Source organism: Nannospalax galili, unplaced genomic scaffold, assembly GCF_000622305.1.
Source record: "Nannospalax galili isolate Female #2095 unplaced genomic scaffold, S.galili_v1.0 scaffold19, whole genome shotgun sequence".
Classification (NCBI taxonomy): Eukaryota; Metazoa; Chordata; class Mammalia; order Rodentia; family Spalacidae; genus Nannospalax; species Nannospalax galili.
The window spans coordinates 403,749-427,268 of NW_008342110.1; the positions used below are offsets into that span (position 1 = coordinate 403,749).

The following is a 23,520-nucleotide window of genomic DNA, read 5'->3' on the forward strand; positions in this document are numbered from 1 at the left end:
CAGAGAGTAGTGACTCTCTTAGCCAAACCGATTCCAAAATGAGCCACTACAGGGAACATTTCACTGCAAACATTGAGCAGTAAAGGGACAAATAACCAAAGAGGCAGCCGGAGGAGTAGAGGTCCAGGGGAAGGGGGTTGAGGGATTTTATATGCAGGAGGCCTGTTGGCCGTGCACTGGCTGCACAGCAACATCGCCTCCAGCTCTCTGCCCCTCTGCCTCCCAAGGCCAGGTTGGGAATTTTATAGTGATGTGGGGAGGCTGGGCTCACTTCTCAAGCTTGGTCTTATTCACTTGAGACAAGTTCTCTCACTAGGCCTAAATCTCACCATTTTTTAAACTAAGTTGGTCGCTAACAGGTCCCATTGATTAACTGGGAGACCTACAGTAGTCTTGGTTTCCTCATCTACAATTCTGCCTGCCTCTCAGTATATCAAAGACCAAATGAGCTAAAGACCATAGATGTACTTTCTTGGTCTGGGTGCTATTTACAAAACAACAGTTATCTGTTATTGTTGAATGCTTTTGTCTCTGGTTTTTGTTATTGCTGCTATTTTCAGCTTCGTTGTTGTTGTTGTTGTTGAGTCAGGAGATTCCTGCAGCCCCAGCTGACCTGGAACTCATTATTTGACCAGGCTGGCCTCAGTCTCACAGAGATTTGCTGCTTCTGCCTCCCAAGTGGTAGGGTTAAAGGCATATGCCACCTTGACCCAGCTTTAATTTTGACTTTCTAAGACAGACTCTCACTCTGTAGCCTAGGCTTGTCTCCAACTTGTAATCCTCTGGCCTTTTCCTCAAAGGTCTGGAATTAAAAGCACAAGCCATCATGCCTGGCAAGAAGAGTCATTCTATGAATATTCATTAACATATGAAGATGCCATAATGAAACATATTACATCATATACAAACCAAAAGATTAACTAATTAAAATATACTTATAAAATGCATGAAGTATGCATCATTTTCACCTGTTTATATGTCTTACTTCAACTGGACAATTACAAGGAGAGAGCAAAAGTAAACAGGGTTTTGAATTTATTTGAATTTTGAGCTAAGGATAATCTCATGAAGTAAGAAGTGACCTATTAGATAATGGCTCTAGTAAAGAAAAGAAGCTATGTATTCTGGTTTCTATACTTAGTTAAAGATATGTAAGTACTGCCTTTATTTAAATTCTAGTTTTGTAAAAGGAAAGCATGTTTACAGGAGAAAATCTGGAAATTTTTAAGGAAATACAAAAAAAGAAATATTAAAAAACCCATAATTTAGCCTACACCCATAAAATATAGACAATCTGTGAACTTTAAGTACTATATGAGTATGAGGTACTAACTTGAGAAATTGCGTCTGTGTGTGTTTGTGTGTGTGGTGCGTATGTGTGTGTGTGTGTGTGAGTCTGCACTCCCTTGTACTCTCAGAGGCCCCAGGAGGATATCACAGGTCCTGCCTTATTCACTTGAGACTAGTTCTATCACTAGATCTGGAACTCACTAGTTTTTAAAAGTTGGTGGCCAGCAAGTCCCAGTGATTCTCCTATTTCTACCCTCCAACAGCTTTGAGGTATCAAATACACACAGGTTTTCACCGGAATGCTAGAGATTTAAATTCAAGTCCTGATGCTTCCACAGCAAGAACTCTTCACCAGCCTAAAGTTGAGAATTCTTATAAATCAGATAGGGATAATAAGGCAGGGGCCACAGAAGACAGGAAAATAACACAAAGAAATGCACTGTGGGATGAGTCACTACAGGTGTGATGATAAATGGTAGTTGACTGCTTGGCCTGAAAGCCAGGGAAGCTTAGGTCGTGGTGGATACTGATAAATAAAGACCCTGCGTCCCCACAGAGCATCCCCCTATTCAGATCTAGCTTTTCATTTTTACGTTTCTAGTGTGGCTAGGCTACTGATATTTTTATGGGAAACTATATCTAAAATTTTATGAATAAGTCACCAATTTTAGCTGTTAGAACCTAAATTTAAAAAAAAATTTAAACTCTATAAGCCAAACCAAAAACATCTGTAGGCCAGATGCAACCTGTGGATGGCAATTTGCAACCATTGCTACAGGCAATGATTTGGGGCTGAGTTTACTGATGCTCCTCAGGGAAGTCATACAGATTCTGGAATTCAGAAAACCTGAGGCAGCTGGGAAAAAGAAGGACTGGAGCAGAAAGAGACTAGAAGTGATGGGAAAGCAGAGTGATGGTGAATGCCTCTGTTGGAGTGGTAGAGGGATTCTGGTGAGGAGGAGGGCTTGTGGTATTGAGGAGCCAATGCCAAGGGACCCAAGAACCTAAGAGCTGTGACTGCACTCCAGTTTTTTTCTGGAGCCCTGGGAACCTGCTCTTTAAATTTGAGGGTGGAAGTACCTTGTTTGACAACCGACAACCACAGAGGAAGATCTACTTGGTATTGGAGACGCCTCCTCCCGAAATAGAAAAGGACTAAAGGAGGCAGTGACCACGAGAGGCTTGAGGGAGGAGCCTTAGCAGTGGAAGTAAGGGAGGGGTATGTAGGGCTAATCCCACACAGTCAAAATCAGTGGAAGGGCGGGGAATGACATGAATTCAAGTTCTGCACCTCGAAGGAACTGAGAACACTTAAACTGAGGAAGAGAAGTAACTGGAGCTTGCTTCTCACTTGCAATAGTTTATTGAGTGCCAACATGTTCATGACTCCAGCAAATATGAGGCTTGAGGCTATGGAGAAAAGCAGAAGCAAATAAAAATCTATGCTGTCCCTGCCCCAAGGAAGCTTTTTGGAAAAGGACATCAATAGAATAATCTCACAAATAAAATCAAAAACGTAAAATTGAGATGTATGCTTAGGAAGAGAAGGGCTCAGTGGTATGTCAAGGGTGGAGCCCTTGATGGTTAGAGGAAATGATGATTAAGCTCAGAACAAAGAATGAGTAAGTGTGGATGAGCTAAATGGGGAAAGGAAAGCTTTTGAGCATTAGGAGGAGTATTGCAAACACCTGTCTCACAGAAATGACTGAGAAAGCGCTGTCTGGAGCACATGGGATGGGGGGGTACTTGAGGTCTCTTCCAAGGCTGAGGTGCTGTCAGATAGAGGGAAGATGAGGTGCATTCTTCACCGTCTGCAAATGTATCCAGTAGGCTGCCTCAGACAGTTTCTAAAAAGCTTATGGTGGAGGTGCTTGGAATCTGTGTCCAGTTCATTGCAATAAAAAGCATTTGTGCCTGTGCCAGCCTCCATGAATGCACATGGTAGTGTCAGGAAGTTTCTCTTCTCGGTTTCTCTGTGCAGCACATGCACTCAAAACTCGAAGCAGCTATTGTTTCATTATTCTCACTCATGGGTCTGGAAGGGGTTCTGCCATGTGAGCTTTGCTTGGAGCTTCTCGGGCACTGATAGCCAGATAACCACCCTGCAGGGCTGGAAGAGCTGGAAGAACAGGGCTGGATGGGTGGCAAGGCTTCGCTCAGTGTAGCTGCTCCACTGTGTTTGGGTTTCCTGTCAGGTCGAGGCATCTGGGGGGTGCTTCTAAAAAAGTGAAGGTCTGCCTCCAGAGAGAGCAGTTTAGGAGGGTCAGATAGATGCTCCCTGTCCTCTTAAAAAAACTAGCTCCAGTAGAGGCAGGCACTTTGTTCTACATTCATTGGCCAAAGCAGCCATAAGTCAGATCAGCGCTGTCTCTTGCTGGGGTCATGACATGGGCAGGGAAAAAAATTGATGGTGGTCACCTTAAGGATAAGCCATTCTCTAACTACAAAACATCCTGCATTTAACTACTCTGGCATTCCTTGGGCAGGGGGGGATGGACTAATGGAGAAGGTCTTGGGCTAACACTCTTGGGCTCTGGCTGATTCCAGCATTACATGCACTGGCCATATGACACTGAGGAGCTGCTTCCTACCTGCAAGCCTCAGGCTCTTCATATGCACAGAGAGAGCTAGGCTTTTCCATTTCACACGACATCCCAGCTCTGGGATTCTGGAGTACTGAGGGTCTGGGAGGCCCTCCTGGATCCCTTGCTCACGGACTAGCTGCTTCTCCCACCTGCTGTACAGCATGTGGGCTCCCCGCAGGCTGCAAAGCCTCTAGTCTTCCTTGGTCCCTTTCCTCTTAACGATGTCGGGCTGTGCTTCCTTGCCTACTGTTTACCAGGCCTCTTCTCCCCATTCCACTGAGTATACAACAGAGTCTCCTGTGTCTCTCCAGCAGGCTTTCCTTCGTGACGCTGACTGAGGTCAACATCTTTTGATGCCAGACAGGGCACATCTTCGGTGTTGGCATAAAGCAAATCAATGCTCTTGTTTAGTCAAAAGATCATACTGTGCTATAAACACACGAAGACAGGAATTGTGTCTGACATACCCCTCACTGTATCTTTTCCTCTTCTTTTCCTAATCAGCTAAAAGGTAAGAATAAAAAAAGCCATAAAAGAGACTAAGAGCCAAAAGTTCTTCCTGCTATTCTAACATTTTTTTTCAAATTCCCTCTGTACTGTAGAATGTTTCCCCTATTTGTGCTAAGACAGAGTTCACTTTTCAGTGGTGATTTTTAGTGATGGACTATTTCTCAAATGTAATTGAGGAAGAAGCAGGATACAGGGAGCAGCTAGAACTGGGGCAGCACTGGCTGGGAGGGGGAAACCCTAGGCCTCTCACCATCTTTTTTGCCGTCTGTGACTGCTTCTGAGGCCCCTTTGCTGAAGTGAGCTCCTGAGTGAGGTGATCCTTCACGGCATATCTGAAACAGAATGATTTATAGCCCTGTTAATCCACTGGACTGTCAAAAAGGGCCACATCAGCGAGATGCATGCAAAGATAACACTCCCATGTGCTCAGCCCGGGAAGCAGGCCCCTGAAACTGCCTTAGCACGCTCGGGCTTTTCTCTAGGAGTTTCCTCATTTCTTCAAGTTTTTGCCATCTTTATTTTCATTTCCTGGTTTCTTCTCACATCCTTCCTCTTCCCCTTCCAAAAATTCTACTGATTTCTACTTTTACTTCTTTGCTGTTGTCTGTTGCCTGTCCCCCTCCCTTCCGTCCCCATTGGTCTCCATGGTTACAGATTTATTGCTGAGCTTATTAACTTTTGCTTAAATTTCATTTCAGTTTCTTCACCAAAGAAAATGGAAGTGAGGGTAAGGAGGGTAGAGGTCAAGTGTAATGACGATTGCAACCATGACAGTGTTTTAGAACTCCACGGGGCGTTATCTTCTTTGATGAAACTGTGCCTTTTAGCATAGTACTCATAGTAAAAGCAATGACATTCTAAATATCACCCCTGTACACCCTGCCCCAACGATCTCATCTCCCAGCTCCTAGTCCTCCCTAAACCTACACTGTCAGCTACTTCTGAGCATCTCTGAAATGTTTGTGAAAACAGAAAAACGTGCTCTTTGTTCAAAACGGTGACCCTTTGGATCCTTTTCACTGAGCATCCTTTTCAGTCTAGTATCTCTTTATGAATTAGCACATATGTTGTTTTCAATCCAATCACATTACGTATTTATACTAACTTATCAAGCATATGCACATATATCCTATCAATCCGCAGGGTGGGTAGATGCTGTACACAAATGGTCTGTTCAGACAAATGGAGACATACTAGCCCCACCTCTCTATGTTAGCTTTTATTACCCTGGTATGCTTTGTATACTGCTTGACATACCAAATTAACATGTTTTTAAATAAAGGTCTTTATTTTTAGAACAAGTTTAGGTTCACAGTAAAATTCATTTGAAAGCACAGAGAGCCTCCATGTACATCCTGGCCTTACATACAAATAGCCTTCCCCACTGTTAATACCCCCATCACAAAACGTAAGAGTTGCTATCATGGAGAAAGCCACACTGACACATCATAGGCACTGCAAGTGCGGGGCTTATGAGGCAGTTCTTTCCTGGCGGTGTGCATTCTGAGGTATATGCATAATGACATGATCCACATGATCCACAGGATCCTACAGAAGAGCCTTACCGTCTCTCTGAACTCTGCCCATTAATGCTTCCTTTTGCCCAAATCCTGGCAACCATTCTTTTTACTGTCTTCACAGTTTGTCCTTTTCTAGAATACAAGGTAGTTGGAATCACACAGTATCAGCCTTTTCAGATTGGTTTCTTTCACTTAGTAATGCACATTTATGATTCCTCCATGTCTTTGCATAGCTTAACAGCTCTTTTCTGTCTAGTGCTGCACAGACTCCACCGCGTGGATATACCACAGTGTATTCATTCCCCTGCTGAAGGACATCTGGCTACTTCCAAGTTTGGGCAATTATGAAATGCAGTTGCTACAAGTACCCATGTTTGCATACAGTGCCTGGCACATCAACGACTTCTTTAGCATTCTACAGTGACATTTAGTTGTTTCCAGGGATTTCATTATTATGCAAAACACTACTGCAATAAACATCCCCTTACATATATCCTTTATGCATCTGTGTGCATACATCTACAAGAGGTCTTATAACTGGAATTGCTGAGTCAAAGGGCTTGTGAATTTTAAATTTGATATAACACTAACCGAAAGTCTGCCAGTATCTGGTTTGGATCTGAAGTTTGTATAGTCATTAAATTCTGTCAGTGTCATGGATACAAACGATTTCTGGATTTTCCACATTGATCCACCCACTTCTTTCCATTCCTCATTGCCCAACTGACTGCATATGCTCCCACAGCTGGCCATGCCTCCCTCAGTGCCAGCCCAAATGCTGTCCTTGCCTGAGACCTGTCATCCTCCATAGGAACACAGCTCTTCTCTGCCTACCAGCCTCTCCCCCCACCCACCCCCTGCTGCTGTACAGACATCTGTTCTCTACAAGTCTGGGAGCAGGTAGAGGAGTAACACTCTGCTTTACAAATGAGGAAGCAAAGACCTGGCGCAGAGCATAGCCTTGCAGGAGCTACTCCATGTCATGACCCTTGCCAGATATGCTTGTTTTCCTGTCTGCTCCTCTGGCATGTCTTCCGAGCACATCTCTGTGAAACAGCAGCATTTATCTTGCAGCTGGCCTCCCTTCAGGTTGTACTCTCCATGGGCTGAGCCACCTCCTTCCATGATTCTCTTAGGCCTCAACTTCTCATCTCAACATTTGGGGGCTTTTTCAAACTGCACAGTCCAACTCACATGTGACTGTTCTCCTCACATGTCAGGAACCCTAGCTCTCCAGGAATGCAAGGTTCCTATTTTTATGCCTTAATCCTTACTGTTTTCTGGGTTATTCTCTCCTTCTTGTCTGACCACCCAAATCCCATACAACCTTCAAACACAGTTCCAAGGCCGCCAGCTGAATAAAAATAATCACATACACGTGCATGTGTGTATGTGCCAATGTGCGAGTGTGTGTGTGTATGTGTGTGTGTGTGTGTGTGTGTGTTGTGTGCATGGAGTATGCGCATGCTTATATCTCCCAGGCATCTTCCTCAGTCACTCTCACTGAACCCGGAGCTCATCGATTCTGCTAGGCTGGCTGGCCAGTGAGCTCCAGGGATATTCCTGTCTGTACCTCCCAGCACTGGGATTACTGACATGTTTTGGTGCACCTGGATTTTATGTGGATGCTGAGGTTCCAAACACGGGTCCTCATATTTGCGCTTACAGGGACTTTATCAACTGAACCATCTCCCCAGTCCCTAAATGAAAAATATCATGATATCTTTTAATTTTTTCTAACACAACCAGCAAAACCGGCCTTCTGTCAAGTGCAAATCCCTTTTCTACACTTCTTTCGTAGCCTTTATGACACCCTGCCATATGGTTCTCCTTCTTAGTGGTGCTGTCTTCCTGTAGATTTTTGGCAAGCAGTACCATGTAATACTGTTAACTGTAGTCCCTAGAGCTTAAAACAGGATCTGCTTTAGTGAATCTATTGGATTTAACAAAGCAAACACTGAACAGCTTTTTATCATGTGGAAAGTGAGGACAAGTTCCCAAATCATTACACTTAGAACTATCACCTTTTAAAGCATCACACATCACAATGGAGTGCACCATTTTCTTTTAATCTGCTTAGACATTTTCTCTTTCTGAACAACTGATATTTAAAAATCTTTACAATAAGAAAAACTGAAACAATAGCTTTCACATCTAAAATTTAAGGAAGAGCTTTCTACTATTGTAATTCTAGATAAAAGGGCATATACATTTTAACAAATTCTGCCAAATCACTTTCCAAACAGCTATGGCAATTCATTTTCTTTTCTAAAATGCCATCAGTCTCTTGGCTGCAGATGTCTTGTTATGTAATACTTTCCTGCTCTTCTTGACTCTTGCTGTGCCTACTTCCTATGTGGTAAGGTAAGGTACTGAACTGGTTCCCAACCACCCATAAAATCAAGTTATTAGCTCTATTATGGGAGCATCTCTCTCACCACTTTGTGCAGCTATGGGGAAGCTACCACCCATGCTTAGGTGAAGATTTTCTGATGCAGCTTTAGCAGGGGAATACCCACAGGAGGACCTGCTTTGGAGGGAAGGCTTTTCTCTTCCTCTCTCCTCCTCTCCAGCAGCTGTGGTTTGATCCCCGTAACCACTCCACTTCTTTTTTCCAGGGCCCACAGACCCCTCATTTCCTTGTCTTACACCGCAGCACTGGGCAGTTTGTACTTGGGAGTCCTTCAGTCCAAGCTGCTTCTCTGGAGGATGTTTCCTGAGTACTATCACTAATGGACATTTCCATAGATCCTCTAGGTTTAATATAAATAATTAATGTAGTACAGATTCCATGCCGGGTTAATCCCGACCCCATCACCGATAGTAACTTGGTTGATCCTCATAGCAACCCCATGAGACTGTAAGGTATTATCAACAGCTCCAACTGATAGATAAGGAAAGTGAGACATAGGAAGATTGAGTAACCGGTTCAGGGTTTTTCAGCCAACAATTGAAGGAAGCATTTGGCTCCAGGGTTGTTCCAACACTGCTCCCAGAGCCTTGGGCTCTGCCTGGGTCTGTGCGTATTCCTACTCTGGGCTGCTTCTCACCCCTGCCTGGTTTCCTGGGGTGCCTTTGCTTTCCCAACCATGTGCAAATCCTCACCCCGAATACAGCTTCCAGTCAATCCAATGTAAAACATCCTTCAAAATCCACCCCAATGGCTACCTACCACTGTGAATAATTTGATGTATATACAAAGGTTCATTTCCCTGTTGGATCAATTTATTTATTCATTAAAAGATGAATAGGATTTCCTGAAATAGAAGCTGACCAGAAAACACAAGATGATGATGGTAGTGGTGGTGGTAGTGATTAAGATAATAAACATTTATCTTGGGAACATGGTGCTTAGTTCCTTAAATACATTATTTCATTTAACCACCTCAAACATGTTCTGAGAACATTGCTACTCACAAAATGACCACCACCCCCAGACACATCACTCCAAATCTACTTATCTCCTAATCATTATATTTTTAGCTTCCATTTCAATGCCTAACCAAAACCTGAAATTTGATATGGTCAGAGCAGATTTCCTCACCCCCATCTTCATCTGCATTCATGCCTCTGCTCTTCTCACACCCTGTTTGATCATGACCCTTCAACTCATCCCCAGCTAAACAAGTTATAACTTGCTGGATTGTTCTGTTGCCAGATCTCTCATTCTCTCCCTTCCTGCCCAAGCCTAGTGTTTCATAAATACTTCCAATCCCCCCAACAATCACAGGAAAGATTTCACCCTCATCTTGCATTTGAACATTTTGAGGCCCTGAAGACTAGAGCATGTTACCCAAAGGACATCAATCTGGCTCCAAAGTCCATACATTGTGGCCCATTCATAGCACTATATCCCATTAGCACAAGTCTTGTACTGAGATACCTTTGGTCTCTTAATAATAAAAAATTATTTAAAATAATTCACCAATTGTACATTAAACGGCAGTGCACCACTTTGGAGCAATTCCCTTCTCAGTTGTCACTCAGTGTTTTGGATAGATGGAAACAACTACAGTACTAGAATATCATTAATATCGCTTTAGGACTCGCTAAGCTTTCTTTTCAATAAAAAGAGAGTGTGCCTCAGGCTCAGACCTTTAGCAGGCAATAAAATCAAGCTAAAATTTACTAATGTTTTGTTTTCATGGTTACTTTTTATTTATGGCAAATGGCACTGTTTCCCACATGTATTGATGGCAGTCATATAAAATTTTCTGTGAAAAATAAATGTTTTTGAGCATTAGAAGTGAGTCAATAATCTAGGAAATCAGAGTACACCTGCTACTCAGCACAGCAGGACTCAGGATGGAGAAATGTGACCTCAGAACATCAATGTGGGGACATAAACAAGTTGTTTGCAGGGTTCAGAGCTATTCTTGCCAACTCTACAGTGACTCTTCACAGTCAGGAACTCATCTCCTTAATGGCCCTCAAGGTACTTCCTCCCACAGCAGGCTTGTGCATTTCTGATGGAAGTCTCCAGTATCATCAGCCACTCCCCATTACATAGATGACAACTGAGGTTCCAGGAAAGATGACTTGTTCAGGCCACTCACAGTATGATGGCTGTTTGGGCGGGGGGGGGGGGCCAGATCTAAGGTTTCCTGGTCCCCTACCCACACTCTCTCTTATGCAGACATCCATCCTATACACATCACACACTATCCATTCCCAGACCTGAAGGAGACTCCAAGCAATCTCATATTCAGTCAGAGAATTTCTCACCAATCACTGGGCATCCATTACATTGTATAGACTGATAATTTCTCACTCGTGTCCCTAAGAAAACTTTTGTACCAGCTTAGGAGAATTGAGAATTGTTGTTCAAAATATTTTCTGTGGGGTTTAAACTGCTAGAGATCAGCCCTTTAAATGAGGAATTGTCTTCAGTTCAAAGAGTCCTTTATATGGTCAACTGAAGTTTCCCCCACTTTAATTTAATGTACCTCCTTTTGTCCGACGCCCCTGAGATGTGGAGGATTTGTTAACATGTATCTCATAAAAGCCTAGCATAGCAGGAAATTAAATTCATCTGGTATAATCAGCTGTTTGGAAAGCTTCGCTTGTTGACCTGCTTCACTTTGTGGCTGCCAAGGTGATTGCAAAGTGATTGTTTGATGACTTGTTCTAGATCTTTCCACATATTGGTGTTAAGTTTAGACAAGAACAAAGTGAAACATGGAGAGAAAAAGACCTATCTCCCAGGCCCAGGAATACTGGACTCCTAGAGGACAGAGACCTCAAAGGGTTTCTCGCAAGAGCTCAAGAGCTTGTTTTGAGTGGCCTCCAGGGGGCAGATTTAAGATCTGTAGACCCAAATTGCAGGAAGATGGATTTTAGTTCAAACTCTGGACAGAGAGAGAAATACACACCTAGGAAAGAGGCGGGCAGATTTTCTCTCACTGTAGTGACATGTAAGGAGCTAACTCAGCTGTGAGCTGCTTCATCCCAAACCACTAGCTATATAACTCAAATGCTAGTAGTAATTTTCAGACTCATTCTTCTCCCTCAGGTTTTGCCTTTTCTCATGAGAATAAAGTTTCTTTCTTTCTTTTTTACCTTTATAACAATTCAAATGTAAACGAAATTGTATATTACTCATGTCAAAGAATCCTTTCTTAGTTATGACATGATGGGACAAATATGCATTCTATCTTTTTAATTAAAAGACAATAGGAGTGACCGTCTCTTTTAAAAGGTAAAATAAGTACATGTATTTAGCCTCATTTTATATAAATGTAAAGAGATAATGCTGCCCAAACATACTGTTAAAGGTAGATATGATAAACCAAAGAGATCTATAGACGTTTCTCTGCTTCATGATCATAAATACGGAAGAATTCTTCTCTGAGCCAAGAGCCAGGATAGGTTTCCAAAGCTGTCCAGCTACCAGTGTGAGGGCATTTTCTGACAGCACAGAGCCTTACTCCTGTTCAAACATTAATTAGGTAAATCAAACTGTGAGTTTTATTCCTGTTTGGCAGGCAGGAAATGGCAAATCAGTGTCTTAAGGGATTGACAAAATATGCAATTAGACACTATCAATCACTGTAAAAGAGCCTGGTTTTCCTTAGATCAGATAAAGGTAGCTTTAGTCTACCAAGAACATTCTCCTACTACTGAAGCCTTGATGATTTAAGGTCACAAGCTCAGTAAGCACCTGTAGTTGGACTCATTTGCTGGGAAATGAAATCATAGTTGCTGGGTAGTGAAGACATGGATAGCCCCGGGGTAGTGGGAGGGGAGCCTGACTTGTTTTCCCTGACACTTTAGGCTCCTTTTTGCTACAAACTAGAGGGAATAACTAAATAATCTGCTAAATGCTTCCCTACTTCCATTTTGTCTTGACCTATAATCCTAAAAGGAGGTCAGAGAAAGAACAATATTCTGAAATTTCTACAGAGAAAGAGCGAGAGAGAGAGAGAGAGAGAGAGAGAGAACGAACATTTGTCAAAGTTGGTAGGCAAAGACACAGGACTTTCTACTTGAGAAATTCAATCTCTCCTTGATTTAGTATTTGTGTTTTTTTTTTTAAGGGTGTTTTCATAAAGACCTGCTGAAACTTTAAGCGACTTAAGCGCTTACCCCAATAAAAGATCGATCAGTGCTGCCCTAAAAGGATTTTCCTTGTTCTTTGTTGTTGCTGGGGAAGGTCAGACAATATGCTTATTTATTCCATAGCTTGGCAAACAGGAAGAATTTTCTAAACTATTTAGTTCCACAATTCAGAGTAGACGTGTATTTAAAGAAAAGTTGTTGCACAACACAAAAGGCCTGTCCTAAAATGCATCACACCAGAGCCAATTTTGGAAACACAAATATGAGGTGGGTATATTTTGAAAACTCTGTGAACATAATAAACCCTTAATTTATATTTGTGATTTTCATAGGAAACGTTTGATTTTTGAGACAGTTTGTGTTGTTGAAGGAAGTTAAAGGGTCTGTGTAGTTTTTGTTTCCAAGCTGTACTCTGAAATAAAACTTGCGCTTCCTTTTTTTTTCCTGAAATATTTTATTGTTCTGTTAGAGGAAACTGCTAATATGTTCTAAGTGAGTGAGAACATTCACTAGCAACACATGTTTGTGTGGCACTCATGTATGTGACAGCACTTTCATCTTTAAAGCATTGCTCTCATGCTTCCTCTCTCTCTCTTTCTCTCTCTCTCACACACACACATACACACACACACACACACACACACACACACACACAATCTTTAGAGACGAAGGAAATCAAGCTTTTTCTTTCTTTGTGATTTGACTAAGGGAAATGAACATGTGGGTCCCAGGGCAGGTGGACTGGAACCTGCGCATTCCAACTCTGATTGCAGGGTTTCTTCAAGATCCTCCTCTCTTTTCTACATGGAATACGCTTGCTCTTTCTCTCCTCCCTCTCTTTCTTCCTCCCACACACACACACACAAACACAAACACACACACACACACACACACACACAATCTTTAGAGACGAAGGAAATCAAGCTTTTTCTTTCTTTGTGATTTGACTAAGGGAAATGAACATGTGGGTCCCAGGGCAGGTGGACTGGAACCTGCGCATTCCAACTCTGATTGCAGGGTTTCTTCAAGATCCTCCTCTCTTTTCTACATGGAATAATGCAGTGCCTTTGAAAGTTTATAAAAATGGGTCCAGTTCTCCTGGACAAGCGATTTGCTTCTTTGAGTCCCATTGGTGAACTAAGCTAAAATTAGCCTCTCTTCCCTCCATGGGACTTGTGGGAAGGATTAAACACAACAGTGTGCAAAAGGCACATAGCAGAATGCTCCATAAATGTTAGCCATTGTTCTGTTATTATGTAATCTACAAAGTCTGTTTGGTTGCCCTACATGAAATACTTTCAGTTTGTCAAAGACATCACTAGTCCATGTGAAATCAAACCCTGAAGATTAATTTTTTCCCCAACAGTCAAGTCATATGCCAGATGCAAAGGATAGAACTTCATTGACAAGGTCTTAAAGCTTGGTCTGACTGTTTTCAGGGAAGAGCTATCTTTTACTTGCTGTAGTTCCTAAACGTTCTCCATGCTGACACATATTTTATGTTATAAATTGTATGAAATTGTATGAAGTCAAAAATGGTCAAAAGTGGCAGTTTCACATGATACAACCCATAAGATTAACAAATAATCCAGACAGCACGTGAAAGGATATATATTTAGTTGCAATACAATTCCTGAAGAAATTGTTTGAAAATTATTACATTTTCATTTCTCTTCTCCCAAAATGCATAACTACCTTGACTCCTAATGAAATGCAAAGGATAAAATTATTGTCTCAATGCCCACAAGTTTTCAAGGAGGGCACCAAAAGTACTTTTCAGTGGGCTGAGGTACTCAGCAGCTGTTCAAGTCACCTCCTGTGGACTGGTCAAATATTTGAAAGGGAATATACTGAGTATCTGGGAGTAGGGAAAGAGGGTGTCATTATGAATGCTGTAGGGGGGTGTTGCACCTGGATAGGGACAGCTGTGTCTGAGGGGCTCTGCCTCCAAGTGACTGCTGTGTCTATTTCTTTCGGTGTGTGATAACTTTGTGCTTCTGGGTGCTCCTGTGTTTGTTTCTACCAGCCTCTCTCTGTTGGACCTGGAGACTTTGTACTGTGTCATCTCTGCAGTGTGAACAGGCCCCGTGTGCATGTCTGTGCGCCGGGCGGGTGTGTCTCAGTGTCTGTGGCTGTGGCTCGGCATAAGTCTGAGCTTGTCTGATGGGTGCATTTGTGCCTGTGTGTGCGTGTCTGGGTGGGCATTCGCCAAGGTGAGGAAGTGCGGTCCCTGTCTAGAGGCGTCAGCCCGCATAAGTGCCCAGAGCCGACAGGTAGAAGCCATAGACAAGCCAACAGCGCCTGGGTTGGCGGGTAGGGACAGTAGCCCCAGCTTTCGCCCTCTGGGTAGCTTGGAGGGAGTGGTGGCCTGGCCTCGGGGAGCCCTTAGGCCCCGCCCCGTCCAGCCCCTGGAGGAGGCGGGCGAGGCCAGGAGGGCAGGTCGCAGAGTTGTGCCTCGCCCCTCCGGGCCTGCGGCGGTGCCATTGGCTCAAAGTTACTGCACGTCACAGGAGGGCAGGCCCTCTAAAGTCCCCGGCACAGGGCACATAACGGGCAGAGCGCACTCCACCGAGGCGGCTTCTCCTTGGCGCAAGCCGGAGCTGTCAGGCACCGGGAGCCCGGAGCAGCTGAGTGTGCAGGACGCGTCCCCAGCATACGATCCTACGGCCGCTGAATGAGGCTTCCAGGCGCCCATCCCCGGCCAGCAGCGCCCCGCCGGAGGTGCGCCCGCTGAGACGCCGCCAGGGAGCGGGAGGCCGTGCGCTCACCTGCCAACCTGCGAGCCATGGGACAACCGGGGAACGACAGCAATTTCTTGCTGACGCCCAACGGAAGCCGCACGCCTGATCACGACATCACTCAGGATCGGGACGAGGCGTGGGTGGTGGGCATGGCCATCCTCATGTCGCTTATCGTCCTGGCTACCGTGTTTGGCAACGTGCTGGTCATCACAGCCATTGCCAAGTTTGAACGACTGCAGACCGTCACCAACTACTTCATCACCTCCTTGGCTTGTGCTGATCTACTCATGGGCCTAGCGGTGGTGCCGTTTGGGGCCAGCCACATCCTTATGAAAATGTGGAGTTTCGGCAACTTCTGGTGTGAGTTTTGGACTTCCATTGACGTGCTGTGCGTCACGGCCAGCATCGAGACCCTGTGCGTGATTGCAGTGGATCGTTACTTTGCCATCACGTCACCTTTCAAGTATCAGAGCTTGCTGACCAAGAATAAGGCTCGAGTGGTCGTCTTGATGGTGTGGATTGTGTCAGGCCTTACTTCCTTCTTGCCCATCCAGATGCATTGGTATCGGGCCACCCACCAGAAAGCCATCAACTGCTACACGGAGGAAACCTGCTGTGACTTCTTTACCAACCAGGCCTATGCCATTGCTTCCTCCATTGTGTCTTTCTACTTGCCCCTGGTGGTCATGGTCTTCGTCTACTCCAGGGTCTTCCAGGTGGCCAAAAGACAGCTCCAGAAGATTGACAAATCCGAGGGCCGATTCCATACCCAAAACCTCAGCCAGGTGGAGCAGGATGGCCAGAGCGGGCAGGGACTCCGCAGGTCCTCCAAGTTCTACCTGAAGGAGCATAAAGCCCTCAAAACCTTAGGCATCATCATGGGCACATTCACCCTCTGCTGGCTGCCCTTCTTTATTGTCAACATCGTGCATGTGATCCAGGACAACCTCATCCCTAAGGAGGTTTACATCCTCCTCAACTGGCTGGGCTATGTCAATTCTGCTTTCAATCCCCTTATCTACTGCAGGAGTCCAGATTTCAGGATTGCCTTCCAGGAGCTTCTGTGCCTACGCAGGTCTTCTTTGAAAGCCTATGGGAATGGCTACTCCAGTAATAGCAATGGCAAAATGGACTACCCAGAGGAGCCAAGTGGATGTCAACTGGGGCAGGAGAAAGAAAGTGAGCTGCTGTGTGAGGAAACCCCCGGCAAGGAAGGCTTTGTGAGCTGTCCAGGTACTGTGCCTAGCCATAGCATTGATTCCCAAGGGAGGAACTGTACAAATGACTCCCTGCTGTGACACAGGCTCTCTACTTTTTAAGACTCCCTCCCCTCCAACAGAACACTAACCAGACTATTTAACTTGAGTGTAATAAGTTTAGAATAAAATTGTATAGAGATTTGCAGGAGGGCAGCCTTCTGCCATTTTTTATTTTTTTAAGCTGTAAAAAAAAAGAAACTGTATTTGATTGCTTATTTGTTCTTTGTACAGTTCAGTTCCTCTTTGCTTGGAACTTCTAAGTTTGTGTCTAAAGGGTATTAGCCCTAGAGGACCTGGATCTGTATGTTTGGATGACTTTTCCATGTATCTACCTCATTGGTCAAGTGTTAGGGATAACATATATTGCTGCTGGTAATTTGTATCTGAAGGAGTTTTTCCTTCCTGCACTCTTGGACTTGAAAATCCTGAGTATCTCGGACCTTTCAGCTGTGAACATGGACTCTCTTCCACTCCTATCTGCTTGAATGGAGTGTTGTAGGCAGGGATTCAAGAGACAGCTTCAGTTGTTTTTCTGAGCAAAGTCTAAAGTTTACAGTAAATAAATTGTTTAACCATGACTTCATTGCACCTGTTTCTCCAAAACCTCTTGACTCTGGAGTGTCCTTGTCTCTCCTACTGGAAACCACAGGTAACTATTTGTAATAACTGCCCAGTGGCTTAATGTGGAATGATACAAGAATGGCGTGCCCTGATTACTTAACCCTTCCATGTACCTCGAGTCTCCAGGTACAAACCTGTATCTCCTAATTTCACGTGTGCCCCAAGCAGTTCTACCTGCTCTGATAGCCCAGTGTCCTGCAATTGTTATTCTGTGCTGTTGCCTCAGAAGTCCTGACTCACAGGCAGAGTCCTGAGCATGTTTTGTCCCTCCACATACCCCTCCACCTACCTTCCTGATTACTTGTTTAATAACTGTGTGTTTATATCTTTGCTGTGTCTTAACAGTAGGGCCATTTTACTGCATCAGGGCTTGGCATATTCAGAATGAGGAAGATGTTCTTGCTCTTCAAGGCAGTTCATTCCAAGGGAAAATTAAAGACCTTGGAGAGCAAAGCTGAAAACCAGAGCCGGTGAATACTTCTTATCCTGAACACAGGTTTAACCTTTCCTCCTTCCTTCACGTTGTCCCTGTCTCCTCTTCCCTGGCTCTCAGCACTTCCGTGTCAACCAGACTTTTCCATCCTTGGCAGTCCCATGAATTATACAATGTTGAGCAGCAACCCTGCCTCTACCCAGCAGATGCTAACAGCACCCCTCAGATTTACTAATGATACTAAAAAATGTTCTCAGCCATGACCATTTACCCCAAGGATGAAATAACCCTTAGCAGAAAGCCTACTGTGGACTGAAAATGGAAACCAGGTTTTTGTTTGTTTGTTTGTTTTTGATGCTGTCTAATCCAAGTGCTGTTATTTTGCAAAGCCTGGGAGACAGATTGGTGCGAGTTCACCCAGTTAGTGATGAACCCTCAGTTTGCTGCACCACATTGCCTTCTGAGCTTGCCTTCCAGCTGCTCATGTAGTTGACATGAGGACTTAAGGTTGTAGGTTCATGCAGGAGTTGTTTGGGAGGCTTTATCAGTGGAGGCGACGCCTACAGCCCCTTACTGCCTGTTTGCAGAGAGATTATACTACTACTCAGAGGCACAGAGGGAAATCGCAAAAGCAAACACATTTCTTCTTGCAGCCCCTTTCTATTTTTGCCTGTGTGTCTGAGCCAGAGCTTGGCCCAGGTTTCACGGAGTGGATCATCCTCCTTGGCAACGCCAGGCTGGGAAGGATCAGCCTGCGGGGTTCCTTACCATTTCTCCCACCACTGAAGTTTACTCCGCTTCTTTCTGCCCTATTGTCCAACATCCCCAACCAGAAAAGCACTAGCCTTCTCTGCTTCTGGACAGCTGGGGGTCTGGGGGTGTGGCCAGCACTGAGCCTCGGGAGAAGGCTCCTGCCCTGCTAGGGCCAAGCGAGCAGTGTGCACCATTCTGTGCTCTGGTGTCTTGTTCAAGGTTTTCATACCTGTTGCCACAGTCTCCTCCTGCTCTGAGCCTCACACCCAGAGATGAAGACAGCTTCCCTGGCTATTATTCACAGGCCCATAGCCTTTTTGGATTTGGAAGGACCTATAATCTGAAGAGCCTGAAAACCTATGAGAAGGGACGAACTGCCCAAGGTAAGCAATCAAAGATGCCACTGCAGGGCTAAGCGAGGGATGTGACTGCCTGCCAGAACAGCTCTGTTCTCCCAACCATATCACCGCTGAATTCTGCCCTTGCCTCAGTTGTCAAGACTTGTCCCTGGGGCTACACCATGCTTAATTCATTTGGGCAGATATTTTTATTTCGTTTTGATCTTTAATACAAAAGGAATGGAATAAACAAATACTCTGCAATAGAGACAACAGAAAGAATTGTGTATTTCATTAACAAGAATCTTATAAGATATTCCTTGCATTTAGGGAAGTTGGGAGATTCTTAACTCTATGACCAATAAGGAATTTCAAACAACTTCAGAAATTTCCCATAGTCTTAATAAAAAATTTATTTTAGAAACCTGTCATATTCATAAATCAAATAGACAAAAATCTTAAGAAATAATGTCAATATGTGTACATACTCAGCTAAAGGAATCTCTAATGCAATTTCAGTCAAAATTTCAGTTCTGAGTGTTAACACTAATTCTTAGTTAAAAGACACTTGCAACACTTGGGTCCTTTTAGGAAGATTTAAAACTTAAGAACTTTGATCAGCTTTCAGGGGCTTGGAAAATGAGAGCACCTAAGCCTATTGCCGTCCCTTCCTTGCCACATTCTTTTGTGTTTTCTCTGTCCCTCTGTTGTCTCATATTTGTTGACATGCTGGTTATATAAGGCTTGTGTTAGATTCATCACCATAAAGTTTTCTTTGCCTGGACAGCAAGTCTCAGTCTGTCAGATGAGAACACTGTCCTGAGATGCAAGCTGACAGCTGTGAACGGTGGCAGGGCAGGGTGGGCCTGCCTGCTGAGATAATTCCTGAGGAAGGGAATCGAATCGAGGGGAAAGGGCACTTAGAAAAAAGAGCTGCTCTTACATGCTTTTGAAAATGTTTCTGATGATAAACTTGCTGCCAAGTTGACCTAGGCCAGAATCGGTCCTGGAGTTTCTGTGGAGTACCTACTGTGTGCAACAAGAAAAGCATAGACTTTGGTCTCTGCCTTCTGGACCATGATATTAACGATATTAAACAGATAGGGTTATGTTAGGCAACTGTTGGGCACTTCGTCATCTCTATAACCTTAGGGTGCAGGTAGGATAATTGTCCCCATCTAGCAAATGATGCAACTGATACTCACCAAGCCACAGGGCCAGCTGGGTGCAGAGTAAGTACCAGAACGTAGGCCTGTATGATTCTAGAATGCATGGAGCCTCGCACCCACGCAAAGCAGGAAGCAATGGGAGGCAGCTTACGATGTGTGCCAAAACAAGTGTAAGAACTGGAAATACAATACCTTGCTGAGAGAAGAGGGCGATTCTGTTGGTTGGGGTGGGGAGTAATGTTCCCTTCAAAACATGTGACTGCTCGGTGGCTAGGGACTGGGGCAAGACACCAATCACTGCAGTGCCTACTTGGCTTCTCTTTGTTTCATCTTTTATTAGTGAATGAAGCCAAACAGAAAAGAGGATATGAAACTTGAAAGTGAACACAACAGTATCAAGCTGAAACAGACTGCCACAGGCCCTGGCAGACACCCTCTCCACTCCAAAGTTCGGAAGATTTATCTTCTAATGTGAACGGGTGCATGGGCCTTCTGGAAATTTGGCCTGGGTAGCCCTATAGGTCTGCTGTCTGTTTTGAGCTAGCATTCTAGGGCAAGGACAATTATTTTCAGACGACAAAGAGCAAGGGGCACTAACACACTGGAACGATTCTTTTCATTGACGGTACTTCCTCGACTAAACCCAGCTCTATGTAACCCTTACTTTACTGACAATACAAATAATTTGATGGAAGAGTGTTTAAGATACCTCAGAGAGCAAATTTTCCAAGCACTTTAAAGAGTTTGAAATGCTGCTGTCTTGTGAACAGTAAGAGATGAGGTAAAATGAAAAGAGATTCAACTGGAATTCATCCAGCTAGGGGTTAGGTCTCAACTCAGCCTCTGATTTTTCTTCTTTCTTTCTCTCCCTGTCTCTTGAAAGTCAGATAAGGCAATTTTTGTCAGTGGACCTCAGTTTGCTTATCTGTAAAATGTAGTCAGAACAAGTAGTATCCCAGCTCTGCTGAGCTCTGAAATTGCATAGAAGTTCATTTAGAGGCTGATTAGAGTTGCCTATTCATATTTGTAGTTGGAGTTGATAGCATTTGTCATGTAAATAATAGCTGAATATTCTGAAGTTAGTCAGTCTGCAGAAGACATAATGTGAGGGACTAGCTGCTGCTCTCAATGCTGGAAGACTTTTGGGATGGGAGGAGGAAAGGCCTGCTCTCTGTGCATACTGGAGAACAAGCATGGCCTTACCAGAAGGAATACTCCAGGGTAAGTAGAAGAAGACTCTCCTAAGCGTGAGACAGTTACTCTTTTAGAATACTAAGCCTCTTGTCTTTGGAAGCATTCAAGATGAAGCATTGTTCAAGATGAAGCACAAAGTTTCCTATACTGAGCAAAAGGCTGAATTAGTCTCTTTCCAAACCTGAGATCCTATGTCTTTGAAAATAATAGACATGACTATCCTGTAGTCATAAACCTGTTCCCTAATTCCAGCTGTCCTTCTCCCCAATTCCTCTGGATTTCAGAGGTTTCACTGAATCCCTAAATGGGAAACCTCCTGGGGAAACCAGGATCTCAGCAGTCCTTGGCCGTGGGGGAATAGCCAGAAATAGAGCAATAAGGTTAAGCAGTTTTCCACACTATTAGACCTTTCATCAGCTGCTCTTCCCATGCCTTTCACAAATGACCTACTAACTCCCAAAGAGATATTAACAAGAACTACAAAGTCCTCCTTGCAAAGGCTATCGCATCCTCTCCACCCTCAAAATCACTGCATTTCCTGTGGTCTTTTGTCACCCTTACAGAACAGGAAAGAAGAGAGGCAGGAGGTCCCTGGCTAGGACAGAGCACTTCAAACCCTCTGCCCCAAAGTCCAACGACTTGGGGTCTGTGGTAGCCCGGTTACTAAAGGTCAGGGTGAGGAAGCTTTGGCAATTCACTTCCCCTCTCTACACACTTCATCATCCCTTACAAGAGGTACTTTGGGTTATAGGAGTCCTATCTTTCCTTCAACTTGTAAGACTTCAGTGTTACACATCTGGCCACTTTGTTTTTATTTTTAAAGCACATATTTCACTCATTAGTTAGGTACTAGACAGTTATTATAGAGTATTTTTATGCATATTGAAACCAGAAAGAGACTAAATCACGCGTCGTATTTCACGTAGTGGTAACCATTGTTGAGTTTGGTGTGCACGCTTCCGTCTTTCTTTGAAGCATGGTTACACTAGGGCACATACCATACTAAAACAAAGTGGAATTGTATTGTTCACACTGCCTCACATCCACTGCTAATACTTTCACAGTTTCCCCCTTGAGTGTTTTATATGTAACATGATCTAGATTTTACCATTTTTGATGGCACGTTGACCCAGTGATACAAAGCTCTCAGCAGTTTGTCACGCATGGGGATACCAAGAACTACCACTCTCTGAAAGTCAGAGTCTGGAGATCTGATCTTGGGTCCAAGAAGCTGCATTTCAGCCATTTCCTTAGGGTTTCCAATATAAACAGTCATTAATACCTTTTAAGAACAGTCAAATCTATTATTTTGGAGGACATAGAGTCAAAGGTTTTTGGGGTTTTTTTTTTTTTTTTGAGAAAATGAACCACATTTTTGAAGAGTTTTTCAAAGATATAAAAATAGTAAATTAAACAGAATGGGCCCAAGCCCCTACCCTTGCTAAAGCATGAAACTGCTATTTTTTTACTTCCTTTGTTGAAAGCACATTCTCTGTACCTGGTTCCTTATCTGCTTTCAGAACTCCCAAGACTGAGCTGTTTCTACATTGTTGAGCGCCTCAGCCAAACCTGCTGACTTTTGTTCACATAAGCCTATTCAAGCCATGTAGTGACCAACAGCTGCTCCGTGAAAAGCTTCACAGCAAGCTTCTGTTTCCACAAGGGACCGTCTTGTGATCTGACCAGGCTGATGGCTAACAGCTACGCGAGCTGCCTCGGGCCCAGTGCTGCTTTGACAGTTGTCCCGCCTGCTCCTGTTTAGTATATCGAAGTAGCTTCACAACCAATACTGTTATGTTCGTTGTGTGGTGAATAAGGAAACAGACTTGAAGAGGCTAAATTGTGCAAGATCACATGACCCACTGCAGTGAAAGCTCCACTTCCAGCCAGGCCTTGACACCTCAAAACAGGATGCTTCCCCGCCCCACTTTCCTTGATAATCTAGGATGTATCATATCAGCATCAGAGGTTCAGGATGGGGCCTAACCTAGCTCTCGGCACTTAGAGCACTCTGATGGTACAACCCTGCTTCACAGTGACTGGGATCACCCAGCAAGACAGGACAGGAGCCAAGAGGGTAAGGTCTTTCCTGAACTGTTTTATTTATTTACTTTTCAGATGCTGTGAGGGGAAGATAGAGTTTCTAAATGTGTTCATATCCAGGAAGAGAAAACAGTTTTTTAAATCACAACAGCAACACCTATGACACAGCAGAAACGGGATCCTGGGGACTCCTGCTTGCTGGTCAGCCACACTACATTGCTTTTACAAATGCTAGCCTGTGCCGGAGAGCCACAACTGCCTTTGTCCTGGATTCTTCATTGTCAGGGTCTGTCTCTGGTCTGCTGCCTAGCTTTCCTACATACAAAAAGCCCTTTTCGTCTTTCTAAATATTACAGACAGCTTTGGCCATCTGTTGGTGGGGTCTGGGGTTTGTTTTGTTGTGTTTTGTTGTGATGGTTTTTTTTTTTTTTTTTTTTTCCTAGCTGAGGACCAAACCCAGGGCCTTGCCAAGTGCTCTCCACTGAGCTAAATCCCCAACCCCCTGT

The 23,520-nt window shown here is 44.0% G+C and overlaps 1 protein-coding gene and 1 long non-coding RNA gene across 2 annotated transcripts in view; both read left to right on the forward strand.

The window, feature by feature from the left end:
• The first annotated feature begins 15,010 nt into the window (after window positions 1-15,010).
• On the forward strand, window positions 15,011-17,041 carry Adrb2 (adrenoceptor beta 2). The gene has a single exon (XM_029565820.1). It carries the CDS (start codon window positions 15,249-15,251, stop codon window positions 16,500-16,502), a length of 1,254 nt encoding a protein of 417 aa, XP_029421680.1. The 5' UTR covers window positions 15,011-15,248; the 3' UTR covers window positions 16,503-17,041.
• Window positions 17,042-17,132: 91 nt separating this feature from the next.
• Window positions 17,133-23,520, forward strand: part of LOC103738083 — a 15,885-nt gene continuing 9,497 nt past the window's right edge. The window contains exons 1-3 of the long non-coding RNA XR_003850330.1: window positions 17,133-18,653; window positions 20,118-20,998; window positions 22,492-23,048. This is a non-coding gene — a long non-coding RNA (uncharacterized LOC103738083). The remainder of the gene's footprint in view (window positions 18,654-20,117; window positions 20,999-22,491; window positions 23,049-23,520) is intronic.

Excerpts from the sequence above, each read along its gene's own strand:
- Adrb2 (XM_029565820.1), top strand. The coding sequence starts at position 15,249 with ATGGGACAACCGGGGAACGACAGCAATTTCTTGCTGACGCCCAACGGA.